This window comes from Aethalodelphis obliquidens, unplaced genomic scaffold (assembly GCF_003676395.1).
Source record: "Aethalodelphis obliquidens isolate GAN/ISIS:26980383/991018 unplaced genomic scaffold, ASM367639v1 scaffold75, whole genome shotgun sequence".
NCBI lineage: Eukaryota > Metazoa > Chordata > Mammalia > Artiodactyla > Delphinidae > Aethalodelphis > Aethalodelphis obliquidens.
This window is the reverse complement of record NW_020838019.1, coordinates 1,514,130-1,528,981: the sequence shown is the minus strand read 5'-3', so window position 1 is coordinate 1,528,981 and position 14,852 is coordinate 1,514,130. Positions and strand designations below refer to the sequence as shown.

At 37.8% G+C, this 14,852-nt stretch overlaps 1 protein-coding gene across 4 annotated transcripts in view; it reads right to left on the bottom strand.

Annotated features, from left to right (window-relative positions):
- Positions 1–14,852, bottom strand: part of PHKB (phosphorylase kinase regulatory subunit beta) — a 193,773-nt gene that overhangs the window by 53,674 nt on the left and 125,247 nt on the right. For all 4 annotated transcript variants that reach the window (XM_027092140.1, XM_027092138.1, XM_027092141.1 and 1 more), the window contains 2 exons: positions 4,948–5,003; positions 4,341–4,434 (listed from right to left, as the gene is read on the bottom strand). In XM_027092140.1, coding sequence (XP_026947941.1) covers positions 4,341–4,434; positions 4,948–5,003 — 150 coding nt within the window. The remainder of the gene's footprint in view (positions 1–4,340; positions 4,435–4,947; positions 5,004–14,852) is intronic.

Here is a 14,852-nt window from a genome sequence, read left to right as displayed (position 1 = left end):
TTTTGCAGATCCATTTAGCAACATTCTAAAATTTGACATTGTTCTTACACTGTCATGTCATGAATTTATAACTTGCATGGCTCTATCTGATTCATACAAGCACACAGAGAAACAAATGCTTCCTCTGTGATAAAAATTTTGGCTCTTTAAAGTTTTAAAAAACAGGGCCACATAACTTCGACCAGATTCCCACCTTCAAGTATTTCCCACCAACATGGAAATGTCTTTACTGATTTTTCCGATTATATGAATTTTATGAAAAATTTAATCCACATGCTACAAGTGAATGGTCCTGTTACTCTCGTAACCCCTTAGGCAACAACTATTTCACTTTGGTATGTGTTAAAAGGAGTGTAATTTATTGTGTGATCCCTAAAAACACCAGAAGCATAAGATAGGGTTATAGATTTTTAACAGTGCATAGATAAATACCCATATCACATACACACATACATGTATATATATTTACATAAATGGGTTCATATACTATATAATCTGGTGTTCCATTTTTTTAAACTTAATATTGTTTTTCTACAAAGTAAAAACAGATAAACTTGGAATGAACTAGGGGTTAATTAGTGCCAGAGCACTTAATCCAATCAAGAAGTCTCCTTACCCTATTTAACATGGATCCCCTGATGAAGGTAGCTCCCAATTTTTAGTTATTTCAAAACCAATTCTGTAACCAATTTTGGACAGTATACGATTACTTCTTCAGGATAATTTCTTAGACTTGATGAATCAAAGAGAATATACATTCTCTTTCAAACATACTGCCAGGTTGGTCACCCTCCAGAAATAATGGACCAATTACTTCGACACTAAATGTGCATAGGCCATTTTTGTCACTCTCTTGAGTCACAATGACATTTCATTTTAGTTTTAAACAACTGTATTCAAATATTTTGTGGTGGACCATTTTCCCATATACTTAATAGCTATTTGTATGTTCTATGCACTTTTTCCTTTTTTCCCCTGTCTACTGGGCATTTGTCATTCTTTTTCATTTGTAAAAGATCTTGGTATGTTAAGAATATTGCTGTTTTATCAAATATTTTACTCAATTTGCTCATCTTCAATGTTGTTATGAAATGTGAGAATGACTGCATAGTAGTTCAAACATCACTTCAGCATTTGGTATTTCAATCTAAACATTTTTCTGCTAGGAAATTTCACAAGCACCTTTGATGTGCCAGGTTGTTTATGCTACCTTCAATTATATTTAGTTAAAACTGTTCTCCTATTTTTTTTTTAGTGATTTTATATCTAAATCATTAAAAAGATTTAAATCTTTAATCTGTCTGGAATTTATTTTTGTATCTGATGAGAGGTAGAAATCTAACCTAATGGAAAATCAAACCAACTGTCTCTACACAATCTACTGATTATCATTTGAACTGATTTCAAATATCAACCTCAACGTATACAAAATTAATGTCATCACCAGAGCTCTCTGTTCATTCTGCCATGGTGCACACATGTATGTCAGAGTTAGCTGTCTCCTTCTCCTTCTCCATTGAATGTTCCTAGAAAATAGCACCCCCTGAGTTGGCACTGTGCCTGGCATACAGCTGGTGCTCAGGAAATACTCGATGGATGAATGAGGGAGCAAGTGAATGTCCTCCTGAACCACATGTGCTGTGCATATTAATTCTGGAACAGCAGTGGTTTTAGACAAAGTCCACTGGCTATAAAAAGTACTCTATAAGCATTATACAGCATTGTATAGCTACACTGAAACTACAGTGCACAGCACTAGATGGAGACCACTTTCCCTTAAATTAATATTTATGTCTAAACTACTTTAGATTTCTTCTTTTAGGCAAATGATTATATTAATCAACCATGCACAAGTGAAAATGTACTGATCTAGGCAGATTTAAAGGAAATCCTTAAATACTACTCTATTACAGTAAAAGCATTTTCCTTAACTTTCTGAACCATGGTAGAGAAGGTCTATGACAATTAAGTAATCAGATGCAGAATGCTCACTGAATTCTAGGGTACTGATAATACCGTCCCTACATTGTACACATTCACACCATTTAATGCTCTGAAACACATAGCAGGGACCAAACCACCTGGAAGTACAGAAATACTTCATTCTACATCTGCAGTGTATTCAGATCTCCCATGAGGCAAATCAAACCACAGTTACCACATTATGAAACATTAACCACACACAGTGAAAGCCTTACCCTCAGCTGTCTGCCCTCACACCCTCTTCAGTGGGCTGAAGGAGGGTGCAACTTCTCAGAAGAGAATAAGCAGCCACTGGCATAAGAATATGTGTATTAACTAAGATTTGAGGGAACATTTTCACTTTTAAAAGGTAGACTATAAGAAACAATGTAGTCGGCAGTATATCTTAGAGGGTGAATCCCAAAATGCAGCTAGCTTGAAACACAGAGGCTGTAGCCACAGAGAATTTTCCATCCTGACACGTGCACAGAGAAGCTGGGCTCCTGGTCACATATCTGTCTTTTTAGCCACAACACACACCCAAATTGTAAATCATGCGTTAATGCCATCTTTAAAACAACAAAGTATAAAATAAGTCAGGACCTGTTATAAGTCTTCACTTTGTAACAGAATGCTTCCTACCACCTCTGTGACTCCTCAGCACCTTGCACTAACATCTGTCATAGCACCGATCAAAGTGGATTGTCATTAACTATTTTTCTGTCATCCCAACAGACCCAGAGGTCACTAACTGAGAACAGGGACAGAGTCATTTTATTTGTGTGCTCCACACAGTACTCTGCACAGAACAGGTGTTACGATGAATGAATGAATGAATAAAATGCCACATTCAAGTTATTTGGAGCCATGTTGGTCTCTTAAGTCTTGATTGTATGTTGTCTGGTAGAGTACAGATGCTCCCAGAAAGAGGTGCTAATATACATTAGGCCTGAAGATACAGATTCAGGTTAATTTGTTTTGAGAGCATGTTTATCAAAGAATAATAACCTTTGTTACCATTCTCTGGAGCTTTCAGTGAGAGGCCATAAAAGTGTATCAGCAAATACAGCCTGCACCTGAACGATAAGTGCACAGTGTTACAACCTTAGATTTTCTGCCATTCCATACAGCCTCCTCTCCTTGCCTTGTGGATCCTTACTTCCCTCTTGGCCTCATTTAGCCTCTTCTACAATGAAACCTAGCTTTCCATCGTTTACTTTGTAGTGTGATTTTAAAGTGTTACCTACTCCAGGGTTCCTTGCATTTTTAGCCATGTCTCTTTAATCGAGGGGGAGAAAAGAGCTCTAATTTGTTAAGGACTTTTGAAGAGCTGGTGCTCTGGGTGACCTAACACCCAGGTTCTGGTTTTGTTGTCAATGCATGAAGTCCAGTCTGATTAGCAACAACTCTGGGGCCTTGCATTTTCCCTGCAATGTGCACCTCACTTCTCTGAGCTTTTATTCTTTGTTGTAACATCAAGGTTTTAATAAAAAACATTTTTATCAGCTTAACTGACTCAATCAATCTTGATCACTTGAGAGAGACTATTCTAAACATTTCCACCAAACACCAAAAACAAACACTGTTTTTTTTGGCCAGGCAGCATATGGGATCTTAGTCCCCGAGACCAGGGATCAAACCTGCGCCCCCTGCATTGGAAGTGCAAAGTCCCAATCACTGGACCACCAGGGAAGTCCCATTCCTGTACTGTTTTTAATGATTACCAAATAAAAACAGTGGTTTAAAAATAATTAGTGGAGATCAACAATTTCCCATCCCTAATGAGCAGTAATATTCCTAAACTCAGGCATATGCTGCAGGGCAGTGCATACAAAAGGCCTCAAAAGTCATCTTTTAATCCAATCTAATAGGTATGTAACTGCATCAAATATAAATTCAGATGTCACTTTATAATTATTTTGAGACCCAGCAAACCAAAGAGGGTAGGAATTACTTCAGACTCCAAATAGTAAGGCAAGAGAAAAAGGGAAGTAGTTATTACCAACAATATTTAGGTGAGAAGATTTCTTTAATTGTTAATAAAAGGGAAAATAAATCAAATGTAAAGGTTAATTTTATACACCACTACTAAAATTAAGGCTGATTTGTTATTTAAGTGGTCAGTCCAGGTTTGTAATAGACTTTAGCAAGGAGCAGAAATCAACAAGACCTATGAATATAACGCACACACACAATGCAGTTGTGTTTCAGTAACAGTGTCTGATAAAGTGGGTCTCTCAGCTTAATCAGAAAGACTTTGGATCAATGACCCTATCTCAGAATTGGATTTTTAAATATGCTTCTGACTATAAACTAAGTCTAATCATCATGCTCTAGTACCTACATAAAGGAGACAGTAAAGAAGCAGAATCACTTACTTTCACGAGCTCCTGCTGGGCCCAGATCTGAATGGGTTCTACCTGTTGAGGAGTTTGAGTCTGAATACCATATGTGTTGAGGAAAACCTGAAGGCTAAAAAACACAGGGAAAAAAAGAGACATTTTCAGTAATGCATTTATATGGACAATGGTGAAGGAGGAGGAGAAAAGGGGAAAGACTATGCTAGTTTGGAGCACATTATTCATTTGTTAATGTCAGCAATATGTCATCTGCACTGGAACCCAGAGCCCTCTTGGGTTCTTCACAAAGCATCAGCTGTGAGCTTTGGGGGCTGCCAGAGAGGTAAGCACTAACTTGGGGGATCCCCATAATCTGTTTGCATTAATTTCTCAAAACTACACACCAGGCAACACTGGCACTGGTCACAGACTTTAATTAATATTAACACCAACTAAAGCAAAATTATTTTTAAACCTGAAAAGAATGTTATTCTGGCACTTAAAGTGACATTAGTGACATCCTTGAAACCCTGTGAAGGGGTCTATGAAGTTAATTTCTACCACCACACTCAGTATTATAAGCCTAAAGCAATCAATCCCCTTCCCTCCCCCTCAAAAGAACACGCCACCCATCTGGATTTCATACCGTTGGCTTTCTGCTATGAGCGCTACATAAACAACCAAATCATTTTCCAGTGGGCCCTGTAATACAGAATAAGGGAGGGGGGAAACATTTTAAAAGATCTGGTCATCATCAACTATAATGAGAATCAAGGACAATAGTAACCATCTCTGAGCAGTTCATTAAGATGATGGACACCAGCTGGCTCTAAGCAGTTGCCTCTCTTTCCTTGCTCTCCACTGCCTACTAATCAATTTGATGGTGTAGACAGAGTAATGGAACACCAAGGAATGGAAAGCCATAAATCTCACCACTACTGGAGGGGCTAGTCTGTCAGGGCTATTTTGAACGATGCATAAGAGTAGTTTGGGGACCGAGAGTCATTTTCCGTCATTTAACTATGAAGGGAAGAGTGGGAACTAAAAATAAAAACCTAACTTACGTATTCTCTAAAAAAATGACTGTGAGTTAAAACTGTTCATTTGACATCTTCACCACATAAAGCTATTCCCTTTCTGGTTAGCCAATTTTCCTTTGGCACCTGATACACCAAAATAGCTTTATTCTAATATATAGCTTCTACGGTAGAGAATGAACTACCCAGTTGACTATATAATTACCACCGTGTTAGTTAAATACAAGCTGTTGGGCTTAATAGTTCTAATCAAACATAGTGTTGGATATTTGCTACTTTTTGTGTGTGTGGAAAAGATTCACTATAGCATATATTATGCATAGCTAAAATGAATCCAATTTTGAGCTTGTATATAACTAACACAGAACATTAAGAAGCACCAATAAATTACAGTATTAGGAAGCTCTGAAAATTGTGATCAAATATAATTTCTTCATAGTAATGAATCCAACATTCCCAATAGTATGCTGTAAAACATTTGATTTACTATCAGTCAGTTCCTCTCTATGGTATTTAATATGCCAGTAGAATTTATGTATGATAGAAGGCAAGAAATACCAGAATACATATATCAGCAGTAAGTAACATACAAAGGATGGTTCCCAGAATTATCGTGAAAATGCCATTTCAGGCAGTCTTCAATGTGATTTAAATGAATATATAAGGAAAAATATGATGGAACAACCTCACAGAAATAAATAGACATTAAAAATGCTATAAATTCTATTTTTATTTGATAAAGACTTTAAAAGTTGATGTTACTCAAAAGGATGAGAAAAAGTAATTATTCAGAGTCTCGTCAAGATTTCTAACAAATGAAAACATTAAGCTTCATTTTTCGTGGATGAAATCTCCCATTCATCAAAAGAAGTAACCTTAGAGCGGGCCATTATCTATAATCTTCAGGGCAATTAGAGTTTTTAAATAAAAAGCAAGTGAATACATATATTAGAATGCAGATGTTATTCCACTAACAATAAATAAGGCAGCTTACAGATCCTAATTGGTAAACTGGTTTCTTCGTTTTGAATCACAGGCCTGTTTAAGACAATGTTGTTTCTATTTGTATGACAGAGCACTCAGATCTAAAATGCCCACTACACATGTTGAATCATAGTGAGCATCTGATTAGGAGACTATTCGATGGTTGAAGAACTCTTTCATTTGAAAAGTCAGCATTTAGGAAAGTTCCAGTTCAATAACCATCTACCATAATGAACTCAGGCCTTTAACACCAGCCCAAGCGGGACGCTTCACCCCATTTCCACCCACAGAAAGAATTGTGTGTGGCCGGTCCCACCCCAACAATTTTCTTCCTTTCACTGACAAAGTTGGAACTATCTTTTCTCTATTTTCACAATTTTCTTCAAACCTCCAAAATTACTGTCTAAACCAATGAAGTCTCTCTGAAAACTGCCTAATAATAAGTAATACCTCCTATTTCTGAATGGTATTTTCCTTAATAATATTATAATATTTTCTGCTTTTAGGTTCACGAAGTACACACGTGCGCGCACGCACACACACACTCAAGCCCAGTGTGGTACTAGTGCTCTCCATTTTATAAGCATGTATGCACTTATTCATTTGACCAACAGTTAAGACATACAAGAATCCACGCTAGACTCTGATATTACAAGATGAATACAACCCAGTGCCCATCCTTGAGTTTAGTCTATTGCAATAGATAGATAAGTTTTCAAACGTGTTTATTATCACAGAAAAGTATCCCACTGATATCTTCCTTTGCCAGTATAGATCTACCTGGTTTAAAAAAAAATGGCTGAAAGACATTACATTATATGGATGTGCCATAATTTATTCAAGCCATGTTTATTTTGATAACATTTAGGTGGTTTCCAATATTTCGGAGAATCCTGAGGATTCTTGGCAACAAAGTGCCAAGTACAGTATTTGAAACATAGTAACAATAAACGGCACGAATATTTCCTGCAGCTGTACTTACAGTTTTCACACCTATCCTAGGGCAGCTGCTTTCTCTTCCTTGTTGAGATTTGCTGTAACATCTATGTTGCCCTAGAATGTTTTCCACCATTCTAAGACATTAGGACCATCCACTATCCCATTTTTATGACTAGTTCTTCACCAAATAATTCCAAACATCTTTTCAAAGAAATCCTCAGATGACTTACCACCTTCCCAGTTTTCCCTCCCTTTATTTCTCAAACATAGACTACCACTATTTCCTTACTTTCCTTGTCTCTGTTAGTTCTGTACTCTGCCATCTATCCTGCTTTGCCTTTGAGATGGAAATCCTTACCCTTTAAGTCCTTGTTCTTCTATTCATCTCACTTCTTTCTCTTTCTCTCTTACCAAACTCATTCACTCTGGTATCTTTCATTATCACTTCTAAGCAGATGATTCCATATCTATATTTCTAGTCTTGAACTTTCTCTTGAGTTCTATCTAGTTCCCACATTTTTAACTGCTTTCTGGACATTTTCTTTTGGCTATTTTCAAAGTTAATAGGTCTAAAACTCAACTCCTTATCAATCCTACTCTACCTCAAATAGACTCACTCTAGCTCAGAACCTCTGAACCACCTTTGACTCCTCTCTTTTACCCTCAATATCCAATTTGTCACCAAAATCCTGTTAATCCTTCCTTCATAAAATACATTGCTTGAATCTTCTTCTCATTTCATTTCTATAGCAACATTCAGGATTGAAAAGTAACAACAATAGCAACAATCACTTTACAGAACATCGTACATTCTGTGTGTGAGGAGGCACTGATCTAAGTGCTTTAACAAACCATCATCCCATTTTACAGGTAACAAAAATGAGGCACAGAAAGTTTAAGTAACTAATCCAAGGTCATAAAGCTAGTAAATAGCAGAGCTAGAATTCAGATTCAGGCAGTCTAACTGCAGAGTCTGTGCTCATAATCACTCACTTACTCTGCCTCTCAAAGAGTGGAAAGAGGGCAAGTTTTAGAAGTGAAATACCCACAAAACAAGTTCCATTCTTGTCACTTCCTATCCCATGATCCTGGTTATCTAATAGGAGCCTTAAACTTACCATGGACAAAACTGAACTACTGATTTCCATCCTTAAATTCACTCACCCTTAAAGTATGTCTTATCTCTCTTTTTTAAATTTTATTTTTTTCTTTCTTTCTTTTTTTTTTTTGCGGTATGTGGGCCTCTCACTGTTGTGGCCTCTCCTGTTGCGGAGCACAGGCTCCGGATGCGCAGGCCCAGCGGTCATGGCTCACGGGCCCAGCCGTTCTGCGGCATGTGGGATCTTCCCGGACCGGGGCACAAACCCCTGTCCCCTGCATCAGCAGGCAGACTCTCAACCACTGTGCCACCAGGGAAGCCCTAAATTTTATTTTTTAATTGAAGTATAGTTGATTTACAATATTGTGTTAGCTTCAGGTGTACCACAAAGTGATTCAGTTATACATATATATATATATATATATATATTTATTATTTTCCATTATAGGTCTTTACAAGATATTGAATATAGTTCCCTGTGCTGTAGAGTAAATCTTTTTGCTTATCTATTTTATGTATAGTAGTTTGTATCTGTTAATCCCATACTCCTAATTTATCGTTCCACTCCCTCTTTCCCCTTTGGTAACCGTAAGTTTGTTTTCTGTCTGTGAGTCTACTTCTGTTTTGTATATAGAGTCATTTGTATAATTTTTTAGATTCCACATATAAATGATATCATATAATATTTCTCTTTCTCTGTCTGACGTACGTCACTTAGTATGATATTCTCTAGGTCTATCCATGTTGCTGCAAATTGCAATATTACAATGTTTTTATGGCTGAGTAATATTCCACTGTATATAGGTACCACATCTTCTTTATCAATTCATCTGTCGATGGACATTTAGGTTGCATCCATGTCTTGGCTACTGTAAATAGTGCTGCAGTGAACACTGGGGTACATGCATCTTTTCAAATTAGAATTCTTGTCTTTTCCAAAATATATACCCAGGAGTGGGATTGGCTGGATCATATGGTAACTCTATTTTTAGTGTTTTAATGAACCTCCATAGTGTTCTCCATAGTGGCTGTATCAGTTTACATTCCCACCAAGAGCGTAGGAGGGTTCCCTTTTCTCCACACCCTCTCCAGCATTTATTATTTGTAGACTTTTTGATGATGGTTATTCTCTAATAATTAGCAAAGTTGAGCATATTTTCATGTGCCTGTTGGCTACCTGTATATCTTCTTTGGAGAAATGTCTATTCAGCCTTTTGCCCATTTTTTGGTTGGGCTGTTTGTATTTTTTTTTATTGAGTTGTATCAGCTGTTTGTATATTTTGGAAATTAACCCCTTGTCAGTTGCATTGTTTGCAAGTATTTTCTCGCATTCCATAGGTTGTCTTTTTGTTTTGTTTGTGCTTTCCTTTGCTGTGCAAAAGCTTTCAAGTTTGATTAGGTCCCATTTGTTTATTTTTGCTTTTATTTCTTTTGCTTTGTGAGACTGATTTAAGAAAATATTGCTATGATTTATGTCAGAGAATGTTTTGCTTATGTTCTCTTCTAGGAGTTTTATGGTGTAATGTTTTATATTTACGTCTTTAAAACATTTTGACTTTAGTTTTTGTATTTGGTGTGAGGGAGTGTTCTAATTTCATTGATTTACATGAGGCTGTCCAGCTTTCCCAACACCACTATTTCTTATCTCTTTAATACTGTGCACTCATTTGATCTGGCCAAAAATGTGTAAGTTATCCTTGATTCCTCTTTCTCCTTCAAACCTCATAACCAGTAACAGCTAAAACAAACAAAAAAGACAACACTTATTGAACACTGTGTAGTCATATTATTTACTGATCAAAACACCCCTATTAGGTAGGTTACTAAAATTATCCTCATTTACTAAGGAGAAAACTGAGGTGCAGAGTGGTTAAAAAACTTATCTAAACATCATATAGCTAGTAAGTGGCAAAGTAGGGATCCAAATATGGGCAATCTCATCTATCTCTTAAACATTACAGTGTACTGTCTGACTCTCTAATGCACTGCTAACTCACCAATAAGTCCTACTGGCTCTATCTCCAAAGCACATCTCAAACACACCACTTTTCTCCAACTCCACTGTTACTATCACCCTACTCAAAGTCACCATGATCTTTCACTTGGTCAACTAACTGTTCTACCTACCTCAGTCTTACCCCACCATTCACACAGTCTATCCTGCAAACAGCAACAAGGATGGTTTTTTAAAAAAGTGTAAATCAGACCATGTCACCTCCCCGCCAACATGCATACACACAAACACCCTGTTTAAAACTCTCCACTGTCTTCCTATTGCCCACAGAATAAGAACCAAACCGTTTACCACAGCCCACAAGTCCCTACATAATCAAGCTCCAGCCTACTTCTTCTTTCTCATTCTCTCTCCTCTCCTTCACCATGATTTAGCCACACTGGGTTCTCTCCACTGAAAATGACAACTGTGTTCCTATCTCAGGGCCTCTGTACTTACTGCACTCTTGCTTGGAATGTTTTCCCTTCAGATTGTTGCATGAGGCCCTCTTGTTATACAGGTCTCAACCATCATCACTTCCTTAGAAAGGCCTTCATTTTCTACTGTAGCCAGCCCCCCTCTATTACTTTACCTTATTTTGTCTACTTCACAGTACTTGTCATCTCCAGAAATTATTTGGTATTATTTACTTATATATTCACTGTTATTCATCCCCACCAGAAAACAATTCCCTGAGGACAAGCACTTGATCTATCTTGTCTATTGCATAGAAGAATGCCTGGCACACGGTACGTGCTTACTGTCTGATGAATGATTGCCTAGGCAAGTTTCTCTATGTTCTTCTGTGCTTATCTATAAAATGAGAATAATGCTATTTAGGAGGCCTAACACATAGGCAGAGGATCAAACAAAAGAGGGCCTATAAAAATATTTACAAACTTTAATCTGCTAAACAAATGATATTTATATTATTCTTTGTTGTGTGACTATATTAATTAACCTCTCTAAGCCTCACTTTCTTCATGGGTAAATTGGGATAATAAAAGTGTCTATAGGGTTATGAGGATAATACATAACATATATAAGCATTTAACAGTGTCTGGCATATACTCTTTTTTTCAATGTAATATACATGCTTTTTTTAATTGAAGTATAGTTGATGTATAATATTAAATAAATTACAGGTGTACAATATAGTGTTTCACAATTTTTAACGGTTATACTCCATTTAGAGTAATGATAAAATATTTGGCAAATACTCTTAAGTGCTTAAAAACCATTAGCCCTTTTATCAATCCAGTAACATGACTACAATCCTGGATCACTGTTACAGGCTTTCTGGACTTTCTGCTTCACACTTGCCTTTGCCCATATTCTATACTTTATGGTTAGGGAAATTTTCTTGTATCTGTGATTTTCACAAAGGAGGTGGTGAAAGAATATTTGTTGAATGAATGAAGAAATGGGAGGAAGGGTGGGTAGGTGAGTAATAGGCATATTTCTGTCATGTTTAGGACATCACTTTTATACTCCAAAACCAGTGTTTCCCAAATAAAGCCCCAACTTCCTGAGGACTTTTACAACTTCACTTCTACCTGCAGTTCCCTGTTTGTCTTAGAACACTCCACTAAAAAAATAAAAAGCAGTTCATCATGTCCATCTCAAGTTTCTGTCTTCTGTCCTACACTTGGACTGTTCTTTCTGTTTCTTTCTGCTTATCCAGTTCCTGGCCCACTCTTTCAACCTAGTCTCCTCCATAAAGTCCCCCAAACATCAGGATGCCAAGATGTCTCTGTCTCTATCAGCAAGAGCAGGTGCTGTCTGCATGAGTCACTTGCCATCTCTCTGCCAGGGCTTTTTTCATGTTTATGAGTGGTCTGTATAATTACAGAGTGCACCCTTGACGGATGCCTCATGCTCTTTTCTCACTTAGCACGTACACAGCACATTATACCAAAAGAAGGCAGTTGGCACTCATTCGGTGGTCTGGAAGAAAAATATTTTTTTAAAGTATTGTTACATTTTTATTAGCAATATACAAATCTTTCCTTGAGCATAAAGGACAAATATCTGCAAATATAAACAAGATATTTTTAACAAAGGGAAAGAATCGTAACTAAAAGTATACATATTTTTATAAGCTATTAAGGATTGTACAAGTCATTTAAACTACATGATTCAGGACCAACAACGTGTAGTTGAAAATATTCTGATTTAAAACTTTCATTTCGGGGGCTTCCCTGGTGGCGCAGTGGTTAAGAATCCGCCTGCCAATGCAGGGGACACGGGTTCGAGCCCTGGTCTGGGAAGATCCCACATGCCGCGGAGCAACTAAGCCCGTGCTCCACAACTACTGAGCCTGCATGCCTAGAGCCCGTGCTCCGCAACAAGAGAAGCCACCGCAATGAGAAGCCCCCGCTCGCCGCAATGAGAGAAAGCCCGCACGCAGCAACAAAGACCCAATGCAGCCAAAAATAAATTAAAAAAAAAACCAGAACAAAAAACCACTATCATTTCTATAAATGAATAAAGTCATATTGGGTTTTTTAACAGTTTTTTAAATTGAGATAAAAAAACCACATAACATGGGCTTCCCTGGTGGCGCAGTGGTTGGGAGTCCGCCCGCCGATGCAGGGGACGTGACTTCGTGCCCCAGTCCGGGAGGATCCCACATGCCGCAGAGCGGCTGGGCCCGTGAGCCATGGCCGCTGGGCCTGCGTGTCCGGAGCCTGTGCTCCGCAGCGGGAGAGGCCACAACAGTGAGAGGCCCGCGTACCACGGAAAAAAAAACAAAAAAACCCCCCACATAACATAAAATTTACTATCTTAATCATTTTTAAGTGAACGGTGGAAGAGAAACTTTTATAGTGTAACTTGCTGGTGAGCTGGGCACTACCTGTATTAATATTGCAACCCATCTTGCTCAAAATTTAAAACTATGGTAATTAAAACACTGCATGTACATCTATCTAGATTCTAGTTTTCAAATTATCCAAATCAGGTCAAAGTAACAAGGCTAGGAGATTTTCAGCTGGGAGCTATAAATAAAACAATATAATACAACTTTCAAAGGGTATACAGAGAAATTTAAATGTGAATGTACCCTAATGGTTTTCCTTCCCCTTGTTCTTTTTTTCAATTTAATTTTAATAGACAATTAATTCATATGGTTCAAAAAATTTTAAATTATGAAAAAGTTTTCAGTGAAGTTTCTCTCCTACCTGTGGCCCATGCATCCACCCCACCACCTACCAACCAGGCAATTACTATGATTACTTATGCCCCTTTCCAGAGTTTCCTTTTGCCTATAAAAGCAAACAAGAATCTATAATCTTACTTTCTCGTATTTTAGACAAAAGGTAGCATACTATCAGCACTTTTGCCCACTTAATCATATATCATGTATTAGTACACAGAACATGCCCTCATATTTTGTTTTAACTGCGTAGTATACCCTTATTTTTTATATGTACCATACTTATTAATGTCATCTTTTCACATCTTTTATCATTTAAGGCTAGTCAACCTTTTGCAACTGAAATCTCTGAACATGGTTATAGTTAAATCGTGGAACCATTAAACATCAGGTTTTAATTTTGCTTATAAGAGTAGAACAACCACTCAACCGAAAACACTCAGAGGCATTACTACCACTGGCTTATGTGGGGGCACTAGAAGATTGTTATCAGAAAAGATCAGTAAGATGGGATTTTGGGAGGGGGCAGTGTTTTGGGAGGGGGCAGAGGAAGCATGTGGGTCTTTTCTAGGAGAATGGCACACAGAAAGATGTATAGATTCTGTTCATTTATAACTTATTCATGGAAATAACATGACAGCCTAGTAATAAGATTTATATTATTATTTTATTGATTACGTTGGTTTTGTTGTCCAGTTTAGAATGTCAAGGAATTAATATATCTCAAGAGTCTGCCAGGGCTTTCCTGGTGGCGCAGTGGTTGAGAGTCTGCCTGCCGATGCAGGGGACACAGGTTCGTGCCCCGGTCTGGGAAAATCCCACATGCCGCGGAGCGGCTGGGTCCGTGAGCCATGGGCGCTGAGGCTGCACGTCTGGAGCCTGTGCTCCGGAACGTGAGAGGCCACAACAGTGAGAGGCCCACGTACCGCAAAAAAAAAAAAAAAAAAAAAGAGTCTGCCATATGTACTGTCACAAAAACTCCCATTTTTAAAGATCAGGAAACTGAAGTGAAGAGTGGTGAAATAATTTGTCAAAGGTCGGTGGTAGAACTTAAACCTGACTGCAGATATGTCTAAGTCTAAAGTCTATGGTGCCTGTCATGGTATATATTGCATGAATTACGTGCTGCTTGCTGCTGTGGTTTGTATTAGTTCAGGTTCTCCAGAGAAACAGAGCCAACAGAGTGCGTGTGTGTGTGCGTGCTTGTGTGTGTCCACGCACGCATGCGCACACATATTTGTTTGTGAATGTATAAAGAGAAGAAAGAGATTTACTATAAAGAACTGACTCAGGCAATTAAGAAGTCTGGCAAATCCCACAATCTGCAGGGTGAGTAGGCAAG